Source organism: Sinohyriopsis cumingii, unplaced genomic scaffold (assembly GCF_028554795.1).
Source record: "Sinohyriopsis cumingii isolate HCF-2022 unplaced genomic scaffold, ASM2855479v2 utg000913l, whole genome shotgun sequence".
In the NCBI taxonomy this organism is placed as follows: Eukaryota; Metazoa; Mollusca; class Bivalvia; order Unionida; family Unionidae; genus Sinohyriopsis; species Sinohyriopsis cumingii.
Window position 1 is genome coordinate 3,914,609 of NW_028315943.1, and position 22,067 is coordinate 3,936,675.

The 22,067-nt window shown below is 33.3% G+C and overlaps 1 protein-coding gene across 3 annotated transcripts; it reads right to left on the reverse strand.

The window, feature by feature from the left end:
- Positions 1–6,562: 6,562 nt before the first annotated feature.
- On the reverse strand, positions 6,563–21,828 carry LOC149773066 (heat shock 70 kDa protein 12B-like). 3 transcript variants are annotated; one of them, XM_089946928.1, is made up of 6 exons: positions 21,676–21,828; positions 18,216–18,334; positions 14,307–14,481; positions 13,356–13,574; positions 11,926–12,043; positions 6,563–10,072 (listed from the first exon to the last, which is right to left on the reverse strand). In XM_089946928.1, the coding sequence occupies exons 2-6, from the start codon at positions 18,317–18,319 to the stop codon at positions 9,060–9,062; spliced, it is 1,629 nt and encodes a 542-aa protein (XP_089803054.1). In that variant the 5' UTR covers positions 18,320–18,334; positions 21,676–21,828; the 3' UTR covers positions 6,563–9,059. The 3 variants fall into 3 exon arrangements, with proteins under 3 accessions (XP_089803054.1, XP_089803053.1, XP_089803055.1); XM_089946927.1 differs by lacking the exon at positions 21,676–21,828 and adding an exon at positions 18,642–21,591; XM_089946929.1 differs by lacking the exon at positions 18,216–18,334.
- Between the last annotated feature and the right edge of the window lie 239 nt (positions 21,829–22,067).

Below are 22,067 nucleotides of genomic sequence, written 5' to 3' on the forward strand. Positions count from 1 at the left end.
TTTGCAGAAAAATCAAGCCTCCATAGCACACTGGAAATAATTTTAGTGTTGGTATTTGTATAAAATTTAAAGATCAACCAATATCTGCTAACCTATCAGTAATCAACTAAAAAAATCGATTATTTTGTCAACATGATGTCCAGTAGTGTCTTACATTAATATTCAGTGTACTATGTCTTTTTTTACATTTAGAATACTCCTTTACAGCCTCTATGCAAATCCCATGCTTTTGAAATTCCAGTGTTACCCTGACCTTTATTGGTTGATTTGTGGACATCAACTGAAACACATGCAATTTTGTAAGTTTTTGATGAATTTACAGTTTCTTTCAATGCTTCTATAGAAAGTAATTTCAACTAATGTCTGGCTTTGGATAGGATGCTCATTGCCCAATTTCAATTCATTCACCTCTTTCCATGAAAATTTCAAAATTGGCTGAGTGTTTTTCTGGATCAAACTCCTTTGATTCGACACCAAATGTGAATAAACACTCAGAATAGTATACCCTTAAAAATCTGCAGTTTTCTTATCTGGAATGACCTGTCTCTTGTTTATCAAGTGAAATCTGTACACCAACAAAAACTCCTCAGTCTAATCAGACTACCTTTTGTTACTTCTGTTGACTGGAATTGATGCTTGTGTATGTGTCATCGACTGGGTTGTGCACTTTTCTATCATTCCATCTTTTGAAAACATGTTGCCACTTGCCACACAAGTCACAAACCATCTGCAATACTCTTAACTTTCGACCCTTGTCTTCTGGTTAAAATGGTGGTTTTTAGAACTGGGTAACTATGAAGAAAGTGGAACGTGACATTTTTTGCACATTAATCTGTACATATGACCCTGTGGGTGTAGAATGTCTTTGGTTCATAATATGTCAGACTTATTTTTACATGTTTCTTGTACATATATGTTTTCAGTTGTTTTTTTACAGGATAAATGGATTAATATGCACAATCATAAGATAGTTAGGATTCCTAATCAAGTCTCAAATAATAATAATAATACATAGATTGATAGATTTCAATAAATTGTTTCTCCAATGACATTTTAAAAATTTAACTTAAAATCAGCACCATAGAGCTAGGATAGTGTTCATGTGCCTCAAAACTATCACAATGAATTTAATGTGCAATATATTGTGTTTGGTTGCTAAGTTGAATTTAATGTGCAATATATTGTGTTTGGTTGCTAGGTTGATTTAATGTGCAATATATTGTGTTTGATTGCTAGGTTGAATTTAATGTGCAATATGATGTGTTTGGTTGCTAGGTTGAATTTACTGCGCAATATATTGTGTTTGGTTGCTAGGTTGAATTTAATGTGCAATATATTGTGTTTGGTTGCTAGGTTGAATTTAATGTGCAATATATTGTGTTTGGTTGCTAGGTTGAATTTAATGTGCAATATATTATGTTTGGTTGCTAGGTTGAATTTACTGTGCAATATATTGTGTTTGGTTGCTAGGTTGAATCTACTGTGCAGTATATTGTGTTTGGTTGCTAGGTTGAATTTAATGTGCAATATATTGTGTTTGGTTGCTAGGTTCATGCTCAGTAGTTTCCAAGATACGATCCAGGGGTCAAGACCCTTGAGTAGAGATGAACAACAGTTTCATGCCAGTTTGATGCATGCATTCAGCCTTTCATGCTCTAGCCTTTTGTACTGGTGTGAAACCAGCTCATTGCTTTTGAAATCTACTGATTCGTTTTTCAAATGCCCTTGAGAAAAGGAATCTGTAGAATTTGAAAGTGCTTGGGCTTGTTTTGCACCTGATTTGCACTGTTGTTTGTCAGTTTTTCTCTCGTATATATTATACCTCTGACTAACACGATCATTTAAGATTCTGGCTTTTGGAAATACTGTTATTTGCCATTTGATTTGTAACTTTTGTGTGCACACATACACACACTCATATGTATACACACACACACAATATCTAAATTGTGTTGAAAATGACGTGAAACCCCATTCAACCAACCAAAGGCCATAGAAAGTTTTAAGTGGAGACCGTAAAACATTTTCTTGACTTTGTGTCACCGAGAATGCATTAAATGTTTTAAATTTCGTGTGCCACATTAAAAACAAAAACAACATATAAACTTATTACCAGATGATAGGACATTGCAGAAGAAAATAAATAATAGTATTCATCTACACAACGTATCGGCCGGGGGCATTTTTCTACATACATATAAATCTAAACGGTATAATAAAGTGACCCCCTCTGAGAGTCAAAATTTTATGGATGAGGTCAATATTTTATGCATTGAAGGTCCTTATTATATATAGATTATTTACTGGGGTTCATTTTTCGATATAAAATTTTGATCCGGCGGTCATTATTCTATGGGGGTCGATTTACATTATTACACCGAATTAGGGGTGGATTACCAAAGACATTAGTAGCAATTTCGTGAATGAGATGTTTATTTATAACGTAATTTAACGATGGATTAATCTAATACCATATTTGTCCAACAATTGATTTAATAGAATGATTGTGCACCTAGTTCAACAACTGATGTAAAGAAATGATGACGTTCCATATTGGAACTAGTCAGAACACGTAATTGAAACGTGTAATCAGTTATGAATCAAAGATTGGAACTTGTAAACAAATATGATTGATATATGGATCCATCACCATGGATTATCAGTGTGATGAATGTGTAGAATTTATACACAAATATAAACAAATTGAAGATCTATCACCAACGGCATCAAAGTGGAATTATACACAACCGTGAAAAATATTTGATTCTTCACCAAGGTCGATCAGTGTATAGAATTTGTGGAGAATTGTGAATAATGTATTATTCATCTTAACTCATACAGCGATTCTGAATTGTTGATCTCATTTTGTTAGTGATATTGAATATTAATGATTCAATAATGGAACAAAGTTTCTCGTGGCTTCCAGTTGATAACCACGACGTATTTCTGGTTCCACAGGTCTCGTCGAATGGTCCTGGAGCCACCAAGCATACCCCCTCCCCGCTCCGTCTGCCGGAGGATCCAACAAGAGCCTATCTATTCTCTGTAGACCCTTTGGTCCCCGAAGCTTTGGTCGTTCACTGCGAGTAAACCAATATCGTCCTTCGAGACAGCGTCGTCTTCGACACCTGCATACGGGTTGCACAAAATCCCAGAAGTTTTACGACTCCCCATTCCTCCAAAACAGCTCCACCGCTGAAGATTGCTCCCATAAAGGGGACGGTTTCCTAAAAAGATATCTTTGTATTGTGTTAAAGCAACGACATTTTACTCTGTAAGTACCCAGACTGTTGTAGAAAATCCACAGCGAGAGAACTTGAGGTAATCTTTCTCACTGCAAGCTCATTGCTCTTGCAGCATTGGGTGGACAGAACTCATTATTTTGAAATACCTAAGAACGAAAATATATCACCCTCGATTTGTACTACATGGTAACGAAACCGAGTATGTTTTCGTTCCGATATAATGCATTGATATTAAGTACTCTCAATTCCATGAGAATCACATGATGCCAACTTCATCATTAAATCATACATACATACATACATACATACGTACCTACGTACGTACGTACATACATACATACATACATACATACATACATACATACATATAGGCGTATGTAACTATTATCAATCTATGTCTCCATGTGTTCCATTGAACATCTATCAATACATCCATACGATTAGACATTCAATACAAACATACATAAACACATCCTGATGAAGTAAACTGATGTGTACAAAGCTATTGACCTGGATACACATTGGCTAATATAATGTGTGATGATGTGTTTGGACCTTTGTCAGCTTGTTGATATTTTTTTTAAAGAATATTAATTGTAACTCGTGTGTCCTCTCCGCATACATTCAACCCTGCCACGTACCATCGATGGTATGCACATCAGTAAATGATACTGAATTGAAATCTGACTCTGCTATCTATAATAATTTTACTCTAATACAAGACCTCACAACTTAAAAATTGTCTATCAAACGCACGCACACACACACAAATCTGCAGGGTTTCTCTTCATTAACTTCCCGTAACGTACCGTCAGCATTTCAAGCCATAAAACTATACTACTCTACCAACTAACACAGGGAATTATTTGTACTACGCCACATTTCGCCTATAACTTTGCATCACATTTGCACCATGACACCATAAACGGTACCTGCCGACGACGAAACAGTCCCATCTCGTTTATTCCATTGTGTAATTTACCAGTCTCCAATCACGAATGCCGCACCTAGAGTCACACAATCAACTTACACAACTAGATTTTAATAGGGGTTATTGAACTTATGGACATTCATGCGGTTCTGACCTGAATTCACCAAAAGTAAACCGTGGCATCAAGGAAACTCATTAACACTTCACTCTGTGACGTATGATCCTAGTAATTGGCTAACTATTTCGGACTGAGGAATATTTCCACAGGACCTAGTTCCCATAATCAAACAAGTAATCACAGAAATCTAAGAATTTCTTAAAACGGAGCGCTATAACCAAATGCGCATACTCCAAATTTATTAAAATATTTTCTCCCGTATCCGAATATTAATATTTCCTTTAGTGATTCGTTTGATGTGTTAGTTAATAATCTCTACAGAGATGATATTGCACTGAATCGATCGTGCATTATCGTTTCGACATTGAATATTCACATTGTCATCATGAGACTTTGTCGGTCGATGAATTCACGAAAGTAAAAACGAATTTTAGTTATGTTAAGAACTACTTGTCAAACGTGTCATTCCTTAAGTTTGACACTATGTATATTAGGTTTGCGCTAATTTTACTCTATCTGCAAATGAGCCAACATATCAGTCATTTTTCCCGTTTATTAATATGCCTTTTGATTTTTAGGTAGTGCATACCTTTTGTGTGTGTTCTTAATAGAACCATTGTACATTAATTTGCATTCTTATCTATTTTGCAAAGTTAATATAATTCGTATCCTTCGTTAATATGCAATTCTAGCATTTTATCTTATATCAAGTGCATACACAAACGAATAGAAGGAAAAATTAAAAGATTATGCCTTCAGTACCATTACTAACGTATTTCAGATATTTAGCTAATTTTACACTGATATTTTGCTTACTATTTGATTACTCTAAAATCTGTTCCAATTTCTAGAATGACTGTCTTTTCTTGTGTAAATAATTTAAAATACTTCAAAAATATTATCAGTCCGTGTCTGAGGATCGTTATATTCTAATTAAATTATACAATCAAGTCTGACAAGCGAACTCAGTTAGGGTCCCTCCAATGTCTAGCGGTATACCAAATTTGGTTAAATCCAATAATTCTGGCCATTATTGTCCACAAAATATGGGATGGAAATAGAGATACATAAACTATGCTATTAACAGATCATACAAGTGTAACCTTGACCGTTGATATCATGACTACAAAAGCCATTAGTAATCTTCTCTTATCTTCGTCTATCACTTAAGATGGCAATTCACTGCCTAGCATTAAAATAAGCCACATAAACCAATTCCAAAAAGATAATGCTATCTGCTAACTTCGACTTTGATCTTGTGCCCTCCACTAACAAAAATTGAACAACCTTCCATTTCCCCAAGAAAATGTACTGAGTCAAGAGATGACACTGACCATTATTGATAAAGTTACGCTACGGAAAACCAAAAACATGAATTGACAGATGGTGCAATAGATGGACAATACGATTGCAATAAGGCTCCAGCTGTCAATATATGTCCTTTTTAGGTGAGAAGTTTTACCTTTAAGATAAACACTAATTACAAAGTAGAAGATACCTGGATTTAAAAAAATGCAAACTGGTTAACTTGAACCGCAAAGTTAACTGGAATAGGTGTCTTATTCTTTATACAATATACAAAATGAGAAATAATACCTTGATTTTGAACTTACCTACGTGAAGTCAGACAACCATTGCTTATGATTACCTTTCCACAATGTGCATCAGGTATGTCGATGGAACCAAAACATGTTGATGTGCATGAAGTCTCGAATGTGATAATATATCATTGGCATGGAATGTGGCGATGTTCTGTCTTTTCATGTATCGCAATATTATTATCCAGAATGTCATTGACTGAATTTACTATATTTCCAAATAAATAAATCCACCAAAACTAAAAAGTGAACACAACAATAAGGCTGATTCCACATCTAACGTTAAGACAAACATTAATATTTTTTAAGTAAACACCATTGATATTAAAAGCTAAGATACAATAATAGAGCCAGGATGTAGGTCAGTCTCTTCTCAAAATCAGTCACTGTCAACAAGTTAGGAATTTCCCAGTCAAATGCTTACTGTCCTAGACTCTGATTCGAGTAAACATATTTGCCTATATTAATAATGATCAAAATATTTAATCTATAATCATACAGCAATATAACTATGTATTATGTTGTTTATAAAATAATGTCACAAGTGAGGTAGACCTTTTACTTGATTTTTGATTTGGAAAAGGGTAAATTAAAAATATTGATATTCATGACATATAATTTTTTAAAAACCAACCAATAATACAAATCAAATGTACCTAACAAAAATATATAAAGCATTAAAAAAAGCAGTTTTATTTCCAGTTAAATATGCATAATATACTAAATATTGTGAATGTATAAGTCAAAGATAATAAATAATCTTATACTCAGAACTTATTAGATATGTCTGCCAGAATTCAAATGGTGAATCCAGTATATATTTTCTTTAAACTAAATTCATTTTCAGAATTGATGTTGCATTATATTCATCCATTCGATTATTACAATTTTAAAAAAAATATTTTGATGACTGTAAACAATTTAATTAAAAATCATATGAAATAATACTGAAATAGTCTGTAATAATATGATCCAATAAAACTTAATATACATTATTAAATTGCACAGTACTTTTGTATTTTTATCATTGTCAGTTTGATGCACAAAATTAATAAATGTTTATGAAGGTACAATTCCCTGTTAATGGATCAGGCAGTTTTCATTATACGTAAATCACTATGAAAATAGAAAAGACCATTTTCTTATGAGCTTAATAATTCGATAATAATCTTCGAATTTAGTTGCTATTGGTAGAAAGAAACCAGACGGTGAATCTAATATGTTTCTTTTAAAAGACGTACAATTTCCAAATTAATGAGTTCGCTTTAAATATAAATCTTGAAAATCATGGAAGCCATCATCAAAGTGCACGGTGACATGAGATAAACAGTTATGTTTAAAGTTATTTATGCAAAATCTTTGTTTGTTCATGCCTTTAGATACATTGTATTTTACTTAACGGGTTGTCCAACATATTGGAATGCAACATTTTGTATAGGTCATAAAATAAAATAAAAAATAGATGTTGCACAGTGAGTATCATAACGCATAATACACGTGTCTTTGGTAATGCTGCTACTAAAATAAATATTTAATGAAAGAACAGTGCGAACACATGGGTCTGTTACATACAGTTGAGAAATCCACCATAAACAACTTCTTTGTTAATTTGGAATTAAAAAGGAAAACGTTGACATTCATAGTTCTTATATAAGCACCGGTAGGCTTGATTTTATGAAGAGATTTTATACATTGCGATGTAATTTAAAAAAGATGACATTATTTGGTGATGATCCTATCTATATTCAGTAAATATGGATTTAACTCAGTAACGACAGGAATGATATTATTATCTTTGTCCTTGTTTTTACCTTTTAGCGAATCAAGCCGTGTTAGGAAAGATACCGTTTCGAAAGCAGCATTAATAATATAAGTTGGATTAATTCTGTTTAAAATATCTTGACACAATTCTGTCAAAGATGTTTTAAAGACATTATCATTCAAATAATTCCGTTTTGTTTTTGATTTTAAGGTATTCCATCTTTGCATGATTTTGGATGACCTGATGAATATTCAACATAGTGATGATGACCAATCGTGTTTTTACACCGTATCGTAGTAGTTATCTAATTACTGTCATTTTAGAGATATCAAGGTTCACAAATGATACATTATATTTAGACAAATTGAACAAACATGTTATTGTAACGGGAAATTTACTTAAACAGTCTTTGAAATAGCTGAGGTCTTCTAATGAGTGACTGCAGATCATAAAAAATGTCATCTAATATTCTTAGCCATACATCTAGTTTCAAAAAGCATTTATTCAAGAAGAACTTTTCTAATATTTCCATGCATATCGACACATAAGAAAGAACTAGTGGACTACCTATTGCTCTGCCAACCTTTGAAAATATAGTTCTTATCAACAATTTGAAAACGAATTGTTTTCAAGCACAAATTGTATTAAATCACAAATGTTTCTTTTTTATTGGATAGTCTATTTGCATTTTTATGTTTACTGAGGTAATAGTAACACGCTTCAGTATCATTATATTTGTGTATACTGAAGTAACATCAAGTGCACCTCGGAAAGATTTGTTGTCCTAGTTGTTTCTGACGTGTTTTTGACATAGGAAGGAAGAGATTGAGATTTTATTAAAGGTTCATAAGTCTGACAAAGCAATAAAGTCAAACCGGTGACATATTATACTGGTGCTGCTTATTTTTTGAAAAATAACTTCCAGTCATGAAAAATTTATTGAAAGGCATACAAACATTATGTTTATTCTTAGTTGTCTTCATCCCGTGCTCTAAGCAAAAAACTAAACACTGATTAGTTCTTTGTGCATCTGTAGATTTTTAAAACAACCAAAACATTAAACTATTTGAACATAGAAAGATAAATAACAAAAACACGTTGAATGAACTCATATAAAAAAGATCTTCATTTCCTACATTACGAGAGAGAGCAATCTATTTAAACTGAGAAATAAAAAAGAAATGTAGTGTTATGATAACTATTACAAACGAAACTGATTCAAGTAGTAAACTAAGACATGTCATTCTAACTAGGATATAACGATGGACTTATCCAATTCAAAGGTCATATACAAAAAACATGTACCTCAACAAGATTTATGATTTTTGTCCAATTTTGGGACTATGCCAGTATGCTTAACGTCTCAGAAAGTCTGCTGTTTGTGTTTTCAGTTAACTAACATAACTCAATATCCAAGAAACTCAAATGAAGCAGTGTATTTTCTGCCCGTTGTCTTGTCCACCGCTTCAGCACGAAGCTCTGTTTCTCCAAAACAGGTGGTTACTGCCACTTGTCTATTTTTTTCCCCAGTTAGATCAGGCATATCAACAACAAGCTGGCCTATTAGCTCACAACCTGGATCTGTGACGTAGCGCGGATTAACATTTTTTGACCTATATATCGCAAGGCTACACGATTTTTGTCCAAAGTACGTTGGGCCATAAATTTTCTCTACCTTGGTCTCGTTGATCTTTATGGTTTCATTGATGCCCATAACTTTGTCAAATACATCTTTACATTTGGTTTCTCCATCGATTACCGTCAACTTTGATTTATCATGGTACTTATCTTCGAAACCTGCCATAACGTTTATGCCATACGTGTAAGCTGATCGCTTACTCTCAATGACTTTCGGGTTATGTCCAAGAACAACTGCTCCTTTAAGGACAGCGGAGCTTGGGTCTTCCACGACACGAACATCGATGCTTGGGAAGTTGTTTTGGATTTCTGACTGAAGAATCTTTGATTCCGAGAATCCTCCAACCATGATAATGTACTTCAATCCAGACACTTCAGGCTCGATCACGATTTGTTGCACATGTGAAACAATGCTGCTGACAGGCTTTTGAAAAAATGGTACTACCTGACCAACACTGAGAGCTAGCTTGTCACCAACAATACTTCGTCTTATTGGTAATTGATCGATGTCTTTTCTAATTGTTAATGGTAGCCATATTCCAACTTTCACTGCAGTTGGTTCTTGGGCTTTCTTCTTGGCGGTTTCGAATGATCTTTGAACCCGAAGAATTTCACCCTGTTTCATGCTAAGAAAGCGATCCATTCCGAAATGGGTAAGAAGGAACTCCTGAAAAGCATCATCAACTTTGGTCCCTCCCCAGACACCACCTGTGGGTCTATAGATACAGTCTACACTCCCACTACTGTTTTTCTTTATGACGGACACATCAATGGTTCCACCTGAAAAGATTTGCGAAATCTCTCAAAAGAAGCGTTGCAGGAAGAAAAACTTTATTATTATTTTACCATATTTTCTGAACGATTTAATACACAGGTATGTTAATAACATTAATTTTCCTGTGGATTTGCAGAGTATAGTTTGTTAAAAATAATTTGCACGTCCCTCGTAAGGAACAGTTTGGACACAAATTGATCAAAATGTATTAAAATGACATTCAAATGCTTGTATCGTTTTGTTTATAAAAACAGCAACAAAAAATAAATAAATAAAAAAATAAATAAAAAATAGGTCATCAAAAATAAAAAAATAAACAGTCTTCCACGTCATTTCATACTAATGTCAGGAACTTTCTTAAAGACTTCAAAGACATGTTTTAAAGTTTTAAGTCTTTTAACTTACAATCAACATTTATGGTCCATGGTAATGGTAACACTACAGTTCTGAAGCCAGGGATACTATCTTCTGGATTTATTGCATTTAAGAGCAAGAAATGTACAACATATTTAGTATCACTGCATGAGAGATAGTGGTTTTTACCCTCCCTAACCCACCAAAATTCAACGAGAATACTTTTCAAACATGCTGGCTCGCCGACCATTTGCTTGACAATTTGACACAGTAATGGGGTTCATAATTAGAATGTTCTATAGCTTTTGGTTCGGAGCTAAATAATTTTTCAAATTTCCATGACTTTGTACTGTTTGTATGGCCGAACGGAAATATTTACCTATGGCTTTAAAGTACTGAAGAAAAATACCTTACATTAAGCCCTTGTAGAAAAAAAGTCGATTTGATCTTTGAACGAAGCATTAAATGATTGAAAAGGAGAACATTAAGATAACTATCTAACCTATACTTTTACGAGAGAATGGGTTGATTTTAATATTTTCTAAAAGAAGAGGAAACGAATGAAATGTTGTATTATAAAAAAACTAATATATTTTTTCATCTAAGTCTAAATTAAAGTATGTATGGTGTCTCCTCAAGAATATTTTTTTTAACGTTTTATCACCTCAGTTGTATCAGTTTCATCTGCTAGTCTGTGATTATCATTCTTCGTTATTATTTTTATTTAGAACTTATCTAATACTTAGCTCCATATTCACACTGCAAAGTAAACTTTTAGCTGGACGGGAACAAAATTGAAGATTTAAGTTCACATTATTAAAATTAAAATTTCAGTCTTTAGGAATAGTTTGCCTTGCCAAGAATTGTATTTACGAAATAACTAGTAGAGAATATCTTATGGTACAAAGTAAATTTTATGCATGTAAATCGTTGGTGAAATCAAACATGGTAAATAATCTCTTCTACGCATCGTACGAGGTTCTGTCGTAAAATCTGTGAAAGAAGGACCTTTCAAGTTATACAGGATTAACAATGCATAAAAACAAAACATTTTATTGTCAAAATAAAATGGGCATCATTGTTTGTTTTATCAAGTTTCTTTTGCAATCTCTAACACAACTATCTAATTAGTAAGATGGGACACTGCTGCTCCTTGTCGAAAAAGCAGATTATTATATAGAATACATGGAGAGTGACAGATATTGACATACAATTTTAGTTCTAGTGCTTATTCTATAAATTGTTACTTTACATCACAAAACTAGTCGCTTTAAAAGTTTGGAATATATAAGTTTTGAACAGGTCTAATCGCAATCTTAGCTTTTAAGACCTCATACGCATTTGTGACCACTCTTGATTATATAATAAAAAGTTGCTGTAACTAATTGTTGACATAGCCTTGCTCAGTGCATAAGAAGGAGAGATGAAATACAGTTTCTCGTGATAGTTTTGAAAACATTCAGCATTAACTCGCATGAACAAATGTTAAAATTCAACCCGATACCTCCGCAGTCCAATATCATACACTTCTCTCCTTCTGCTAACATGCTGGAACAGGATGCTGACATGGCGGCTGCATCAGGTTCCAGCACCAACATGAGGCTTTCATTTGGAATTCCGGCCTACGAAGGATGAAAGGGACACAAAATATAAGTATCAAGTGCCATAGCATGACAATATAGTTTATTTAACAATCATATATCATATCCGGACAGCTGGTCAATGTGATTATATATATATATATATATATATATATATATATATATATATATATATATATATATATATATATATATATATATATATATATATCCAAGTAATTATATTTGTTTACAAATGACATTATCTTGAAGTATAATCTGCAGTCAAGGACAAACGCTAGTTCTGCAAAATGTTGTATACAAATGACCCTTACAATCAACAATCCCATTCTACAAGAACAAACATTATATATACATCAAGAATATAAATTAATCTAGTCATTTCATTCATTAATTTCTAATTTGATTGTCGCCAGGGGATATCTAATACTGTAAACTTGTTCGCGTTTCAAACCAAAAGAGGGTTTTCAGTGTAAAAAACAAACTGGTTCCAGGAAAAGTCTATTTTCAGTGAAACGGTGAGGTTTCTCGGACTACGCATTCATGAATGGCAAAAAAGTCTGCATTCAGTATTTTAAATGTCTGTTGTAATATTTCTCAAAACAATTGAACAAATCAAGAAGGGCAATCGGCGGAACTCTTATATCAATGAACTCTTATATCAATTGGGTAATATGAGGCAACTCCCAAAGTCAAGAAGATTTAAGTAATTATTCGAAGTGTATGGATGTCGATGAACTATAGCGCAATTCTTGTCTGAAAATAAAGATTCAGGCACTCAAATATGGCGGCCCTGTTAGTAACGAAACTCCCGTTTGGGATTTTAAATAAGTCGAAAACAAGAAGAAAGTGTTAGACATTCCGTTCCCCAATGAAGTTAAAATTTATAAATTGATGAATGAACTTTTGTGTAATTGTTATATTTATGATGTATTTTGTTTGTAAAATGCTCTATCTCGAAGTAAATCATTGTTTATTTTAAAAGAAGAACGATTAATTATCTTTCAAATGTATCTGAAACGTCATACTGTAAATATAATTGCTGTTTATATTTGACATTCAATAACTAAATAAAACAATCTGAAATATTCCATGAAAAAAAAATTAATTCCAAGGTGTCTTCAAAAGTTTAAAAACAGCGTAATATGAAGGGGTACATCACATTCAAATGTATTTACACTTGGTGGTGTTTTTTCTGTGTAAAATAAAAGATGATTTTATACAGAATAATATGTAATCGACAATTCAAATTAAGATAATAATGATTGGCATCGAAGTACGCATTGAAAAACTTAATTATTTCATGCGTATCAAAACTTATTTCTCGACATACTTTATTTGCCGCCAAGCGCATAAACTGTTTGGCAGCATCATCCCAAATGGCAGGAACTGTCACAACCCATTGGATGTCTGTATCGAGAATGGTTGTTGACTGACTACGTAGATTTTCCATCATGTTATCTTTCAGAAATTTAATCCCCGCTGAAAATACATCCATGGCTAGCATTTTCTTTCCACTGACATCATTTATAACTGTGCTTCTCTCAAGTTTCTGAAAGCATGATAAATACAACAACATATAATCAGGATGGAGTACTATACACTGTAAAGTCACTTTTTCGGTACTTTAGTATCGGTGCAAAGACTAGCTTTACTGGTGAAATCAGACACCCATACAATCCAGGTAGAAAAGAAAGAAAGAAAGAAAGAAAGAAAGAAATAAAGAAAGAAGGAAGGAAGGAAGAAAGAAGGAAGAAAGGAAGAAAGAGATAGAATAAAGAACAAATATGGACAGGAGTAATATAATAGAATCGCAAAAAGAGGCAAAATAAATACCGTATTTCCTTGTTCAAGACAATTAGTGTGTGTATGTGTGATTTGGATATTCAACGTAGCTTTAAAATGTTTTCAGTGATATTGCTACGATATCTGCAGTGTGGCAGTTTACAGTGATGTCTAGCACTGAGGCATCATGCAGTAGACATGTATTATAATGTCCCACCCAGCCACATTATCCTGACACCAGTCCGACCAATCCTATCACTAACCTCTTAATGCTGAAAGCCTAGCGAGGAAGCTGTAAGTACCAATTTTATAAGTCTTTGGTATGACTCGGCCAATGCTTGAACCCGCGACCTCCAACATCCGAGGCGGACGCTCTAAAAACTAGGTCGTTGGAGCGGTCTCAAGAGAATAAGAAAAGAATAATAAAAGAACAAGAGGAAAGACAGAAAGACAGAAACAAAACTGTGAACAAAAAAAAGTAAAAAGTATATAAACATACATTTTCCTTAATGAGCACCAGTTTGAACTGTTTAAAGAGGTACCAGTCATTAAGAGTTCCATTCTTGGATAGTTCGGCCCATTTATTTTCCGCTTCAAAGCCAAAAGAGTCAAATTCCTTCTGAGGATTAAAAAGTATGCTCGTGGGTGCCTTGATGTAGTCACTGTCTGCCCATCTAGGTAATATTTTACAAAATAAGAATTAGATATGTTGTTATTCATGATGTTTTGTCTCTTTTTATCTTGATTCAGTCATAGAATAACACGGAGAACACACACACACAAACATGTATGTATGTATGTATGTATGTATGTATGTATGTATCTATCTATATATATATATATATATATATATATATATATATATATATATATATATATATATATATATATATATATATATATATATCAGATACATTAATTAAAAATAACATGGCCTTTAAAGTGTTGGTATAAAGCAACTTGATATATTAATACTCTTGGTATAGCAAACTGTGATTCGCCCATGGATAAATAATACGAATATATAAACAATCTTGGAACTGTGTGCTGTCGGTTCTATTCCTATAGAAAGTCACTGATGAATTTCCAATCATTAATTATTAGTGACGTATAAAATAACGATAAAAAGAAATAATAATAATCCCATTTTTCTAAATGAATTGAACAGGGTACACAATTTCATCGCACTATTCTCCTTTTCCGTTTCCCCCTCCCCTCTCGAGCATAAGGAACAAAATACGCAGAAATCTTGAGTGAGAGAGAAAAAGAATTTGGGATGGATGAAAACCTTGAAACTGAGCTTGCACCAAGTAACCTACAAGAAATACATTTTGTCGTAACGGTATGTGTACACTTCTCTTGGGATCTATCTAGAATGTTCATATAATCAATGATACAAAGTTCTAATAGCCTATCTTGGTTACAGGGTACACATAATGTAATGTATTTAATGCTTTGTTGTTGCTGTTGTTGTTGCTTTTTAAACTTTTAATACGGTTCTAAAATCGATTATTATTAATTAAATATGAAAATGTCCAAGGGCCGCCCCTCCTCTCTCTCTCTCTCTGTTGAACTTTGTAGCAAGACGGGCGAAAATCAACGAAAAAGACGAGCATATATGATTTTCGCTTGTGGCATACTACGATGTCTCTGGATCTATGAAGAATGATGGGAAATGTTAAGTCAAACCCACCAAGAGAGAGAGAGAGAGAGAGAGAGAGAGAGAGAGAGAGAGAGTTTTATGGTCGGTAGTAATGTTAATTAAAGCAGAATAATGACTTAGGTCAACTGTAAATATATTAAAATATTTTAATTACCTCTTGTTGTTTCGTCATTTTACTTAGTTTCTATTCCACACTAAATTCCATACGCGGGTACGTCAATAACGTAACGATGTATTTGTAGTGCTCTTCTTTCTTCATTAAAACCGTATTTCATGTATAAGTCTTACATTGATTTAATAATCAATGTGAATAAATAATGAAACTAAAAAAAGATAGCAATCGACTTGTCCATATGCAAAGGTGATTGTGAAAAGCCGTAAAAGGCACGGAACTAACATTTTGTAGCGGACACACTGTGCAGGGATGTGAGTTTATTCACTTTGTCAATTCACAGTCAGTCTTAAATCATTTCGCAAGGCAAATATGACTATTTGTATGTGATATAAATAAAATATATGCATAGCATGTATGCTGTAGCAATGATATACCACTCATTTCCTTTTAATGAAAAATGTATACATCTCGTAATATATCATTGATACAGCGTACATTATATATATATATATATATATATATATATATATATATATATATATATATATATATATATATATATATATATATATATATATATATATGAGGCATGCCTAGTTTCCTTTTAATGAAACATTTGTAGAACAAGTGGTATATCAAAGATACAGCGTACATACTATAAATCTATTGTATTTATATCACACACAGAATACACATATACTTGAAAGATTGACTACAAGCAACTTTGTATTGACGGAATGACTGAATCCTGTCCAGTGTGTCCGCTACAAAAAGCAGTTCCTAACCTTTTGCGAATAATCGCAGTCTACTTGCCAAATTGATAAGTTGCTTCTATTAGTTTTTAAACTTTTTCTAGACACACTTATTATATAAACAAGGAAGCTGGCTTAAATTAAGAAAGTAGAGCACTACAAGCACTACAAACAGCATGGTTAACTTCTTGATCAGTGAACACTCTTGCTTTTATATATCGACTAGCATATTGAATCGAGTTGGACATATAAACTAAGCGAAATGAGAACCATCAAAAGGTAATTCAAAATTTTAATTTTGTATTCACAGTTCATCTAAGACATTATTATGCTACCTACCATACAATTGTTTCTATCCTCCATTTTTTACGTTCAACTTTCCGTTGCATCGCGTGAATTTTTGTTTCATCGTTCATTTGTCCAGAGACATCGTCGCTTGACAATATAAATTTCGCTTCTCTCATTTTAATGACGGATTTTCCCTGGTATCTTTCTACGAAGGTACAGAGAGAGAGAGAGACAGAGAGAGAGAGGGAGGGAGAGGGAAGTGTGGTGATGGAGTTGGGAGACTTACCATAGAGGCATTTATTATTTATTTATTGCCCAATTCTATATTTCTGTATTGGTCGATTAGTCTGCTGTGTTACGAATCCACACAGTGAGAGCGGCCTTTTGACATTTTAATATAAAATGATATATTTGAGACCTATATTAATAAACTTAATAAAACATGAAGAAAAAATAAAAACAATCAAAGCAATAAATAGGTTACAATATGTGTATTCATACTTACGCATTAGTGTACCGTAGATGGCATGGTATGATATTGCAACTTTGTATCACTGATATTGTGAACATTGTTTTTAAAATCCCATGGATCGTGTAAACCTAAGTTACGAAGTCACAGGTTTTACAGGTTACTTGCTGCAAGTTCCGTTTTTTTCTTTCCTCTTAAGTAATTCTCGTTTTATCCCCGTATTCTCTTATTTGTGCATGAGAGAGAGAGAGAGAGAGAGAGAGAGAGAGAGAGAGAGAGAGAGAAGGAAGCAGAAAGGATTTAGATGAAATTTTGCACCATATTTTAATTAACTTAGAAGACGAGGATTATTAAATTTTTATTATCGCGTTTCATTACAACGCTAATGATTTAATCAGTCGAAATTCATCACATATATTTTAGACAAGGTAGAAGCGAAAGCATACAGTTGGTTTATAGCCTAATGGTGAAACAATATTTATATACGTGTATTAATGCGCCATAGGCGGATCACAATTTGATGGACCTACAGTACTGGTCTATCAAATTGCTTTATACCAACACTTTCAAAGCCATGTTATTTTTGTCGGTGCACTTGATCCAGCAAGGATTGCGTGTGTGATGGAGTAATTAAAACAAACGCAAGAAACTGACAGCGAGCAGTGCAAAAGTATCTTTTAACTAGTCTAACTGCTTTCGACCCTGATTGTGTCTTTGTCAAAGACAGACAATGGCAACCAGTGCAACATCACAACTAATTATAACCCCACCTGGAGTTCCGAAACAATGAAACAAAGGTAATGTTACTGGATACGCCGCCTTGAAACACTGAAACCAAGCGGCTTCAACCAAGAAGACTCCAAAAGCACAACCACACGGAAATAAAATCATCATCTGTTCACAGTCATCTCTAGCTCAATTAAATAATTCATTCATTTTGGTCATTACTCACTCACTATAATTATTCCTGGTGTTATTAAATATATATTATTGTTTCTATCTTTTTATTTTTTTTTTATTCATTTGTCTGTTTCTCTGTGTGCGCCTTAAAATGCTACTCCATATAATTACCATAATTAGTAACAATGAGAGAGAGAGAGAGAGAGAGAGAGAGACCTCACCTTGAAGTACTGATAGTTTCTTTGTCGTGTTGAAACGAGAAAGCGTATCCAGAGCAAGATGTCCCAAAATCCAATGCGACTGACAGCATTTTCTTTGAGGCCATTGCAGGATGATTTGGCTAATACATGCATATATATATATATATATATATATATATATATATATATATATATATATATATATATATATATATATATATATATATATATATATATATATATATATATAATTTCTTCAGAATGATATAGCCGAGTCTGAATGTACTGTTAAACCATCCAATAAACCAATATAATCTAAATGCCATATGTGTATTTTCATATCTATTCATCTTTACATCACGTATTATTATTATTATTATTATTATTAATGGGCTTATAGAATTTGTTCCCATTAATAGTAGGGTAGTTTCAAAAGGGTACACTGACCTGGAGCCGATCAGTCGTAACTTTACTTTTCAATAGCATAAAAAATGACCGCGCCTGCCATCTAGGAACTGTTTTATAGAACAATTGATAGCCTGCCTGCCTGCCACCTAGTGAATGATGAACATACAGTTAGCGGTAATAATTTCAATTCACAACATATTCAATATATAGCATGAAATTGGGACTATCGAAAACTGATTTGGAGTCGAACGACAACTATTTTATTAGTTGGACAGGGGCATCTGAGCCACCACAGAACTGTCAAGATGGCTACTACAAGGAAAACATTCTGTCAGCTGGTGATTACAGTGCAATTGTTTTATTTATATCGTCGATTAATATTTTCCATGCTTGAAAGAACAACAAAAAAATAGTGACAAATTTAGTGACAGGATAAAATGATTTTTAGTCGGACACAATTTACATTGAATCTGATATTGCGTCGGACATGTCTATATTGTGTATCAAATTGTGAGGGACAGTAACTCTTTCACATATAAATATTTTTTTCTGTTCACAATTGTGGTTCCTGAATTCAGTTATCATGCACACATCAAATATTGCAGCTGGCATAAAAGGCGTCTGACTTAGGGTTAGTTTGCGATACTTTGGAAAAATAATGGAGTTCACAGTCCTAAACAGCTATATCTTTAGAGTGTAAGACAGCTCATTACACATTCCTCATCATTAACAAACAAGCGCTTAATTTTCCTGCCTTTTTGTGTTTTTTGTGACAATTTATTTTAAGATCTTGAAGGTAAAATATACTCATTACAATTAAAATGAATGTCCAAGTAACTTTCACGAAGTAGAAACATCCTAAAAAATTTCCTTTAACATATGAAGGCGTACCCAAGATATACACGACTCCTTCCTATGATATATCTTGCTCTTATTTAACTTTCACTTTCATATTCCCATTTTTATGTAAAGACGCAAACCACAAGGAGTAATATGCTTTCTGTAAATGCGACATAGTTTTGGCAGTGTATCACAAGAGATAAGTACAAATGAGTCATTGAACTAAGTCAAGAAAATATAAACAACTTTTCATGTAAATAGGTCATTAAGTGTAACGAATTTTGATCTTGAGTCTCAACTTCTACGGTCTGTATTATTTTCTGTGTAAATTAATCTGACAACTTTTTGCTGGAGAACAACCTTCAAAGACAGAATAAATGCTGCAGGGTCTGATTGGTACAAAATCTAGTCTTAGGGCCGCTTGCTACTAATACATACAATTTAGTATATTATCTAATCATGTGGTGGATGTGGTGGTGGTTTGTGTGTGTGTGTGAGTGTGTGTGTGTGTGTGTTGGGTGCTGATCTAGGGATCCGATCTGCCGTGTTTCGTCAGCACCGTAGAATTGACGAATAATAAGACACGATAAATGCACCTTTCTGGCGATAATTGAGCTATCGTCTTTTGTTAATCACGCTGTTCCATTAACCAAGCGTAAGTTAGACACACCTCCATGCATCGTTTACTACCGCAATTTCCTCCGACAAGCTGTTTGACGCTATAATGAATTGGTTATCGTAAATATATGCTAAACAAATTAACATATTTTGGAGTGAATTTCCTTTAACAAGAATATGCTCTCAGGCCGCTTTAAATTGATTTTTATGACTTACAGAAAGAAAAACTTTAGATTATTACTATACGGACTTGAAATACGAATGTAAATATTGTATAATGCAGTATAATTCATGCACCTTGGTAATTATACATTTTTAAGAATAATCAAAAGCATTTTAATGAACATATAACTGCAACTGAGTCATATTTATTTGCCAAATGCTGAATGTTTGTCGGAGGTTAACAGTTCGTGATATCACGTCTTTCGGTAGGCAGTGGTGTATTATCTCGCGTAAACTCAATACCATCACAGACATATAAACGATAGTTCACCTTCTCTACTCCTTAGTAGTGTTCCAGCATAGCTGGGCCACAGTTTTTTGGTTGTAAAGTCCATGTTTAAAATTGACAATACAATCGCAAATTAATTGTCGGGGAAATTTAAAATAAAGTAGACTTTTGTCAAAATTCAACACCTACCAACAATCCAGTCGAGAATTCGAAATGCCTGTGTTGAATAGTAAATATGGGCATTGGTCGCTCGAAACGGAGTGTTGGACTGTACGTGTAGTTTCAATATTACATTTATGAGTGTGTCTCCAGAGAATCCCATATTGTTAAACCTATGGACATTTTTAACCTTAACTTTCCAATTCACGCAAAATATTTACAACGTCAAATGGAAATTTCATGTTTAAAAGACTAATGCAAAATTCCCCTTGACGCCATACAGCTTCATTATTGTTATACCAATGGACCTTTTAACACGACATTACCATTGACGTAGTAGTAGCATAATTTCAAGATGGCGCTGGTAACACTAATTACCATTGTTACTAAGATATATAGAGAAAAAGAAATTTGACAGATCATGGGTCATTTCAAACTGCTACAACTGACTTTACAGTCTTCTACTTTCACATATTTTTCTCAAATCTTGATTTAAACTTGAACTGAAACCACTTCAATGATTTGCCAAAGCAAATCCCCGCTCTTTTCAATGCATATTCCACCCCTCCTACCTCCTCGGTATTCACCTTCAACCCCAGTTAAGTATTCAGGGTTAATAATGCAACATTCTTCATATATGATGCGGATTCCTACTCTAATTGTATGTATCAAAGCATAGATAGTTATTAAAAAGGTTATTCTATTCAGTTACGTCAAGCAGGGCTGAAATATTAAAGAATTATTGATGATTATCTCCGCCAATGTCTGATTCTAAAGAAGAAATTGTCAACGTTTTTGCATCACCTTTTCATCTTTTCTTCTATCATGAGATGTGTTGCTACTACGAGATCTGATTGCATACCTACAACTACAGCCATCGTTGAGACTTTTTAAAATGTGTTCTTAAAATGAATCCAGGAAGTCAATGCAATGAGCGAATTATATATTTTCAAGGAAGATAATGTAAAAGATTATTTATAATAACTTAAAAATGTGCATACTTACCTAAGTTATTATTGCCTCGTCGTATTGTTTTCAACTTTCACCTTGTAATTTTGTAGAAACTAAATTTTGGTAAAATGTGTTGTGCTCAGTTGACTGGGTATTACAACATAAGGGTTAAAATCCCCTCTCATATTATCATAGTCTACATTCTACTTTCACTTTCCTTTCTATCTAATTATGCAAGACATTTGTAGAAACGGAAACTTGATTTTAGTAAAACGTGTTGTACTCAATTAACTGGGTATTGTGACGTAAGCATTAAAACCCACTCATGTCGTCATAATTTATTTTTTTACTTTGACTTTCTCCATTCTATCTAATTAAGCAATCCACTTGTAGAAACCTGTTTGGGTCAAATAAATGTTACTCAGTTGAAACAGAAAAGATTAAAA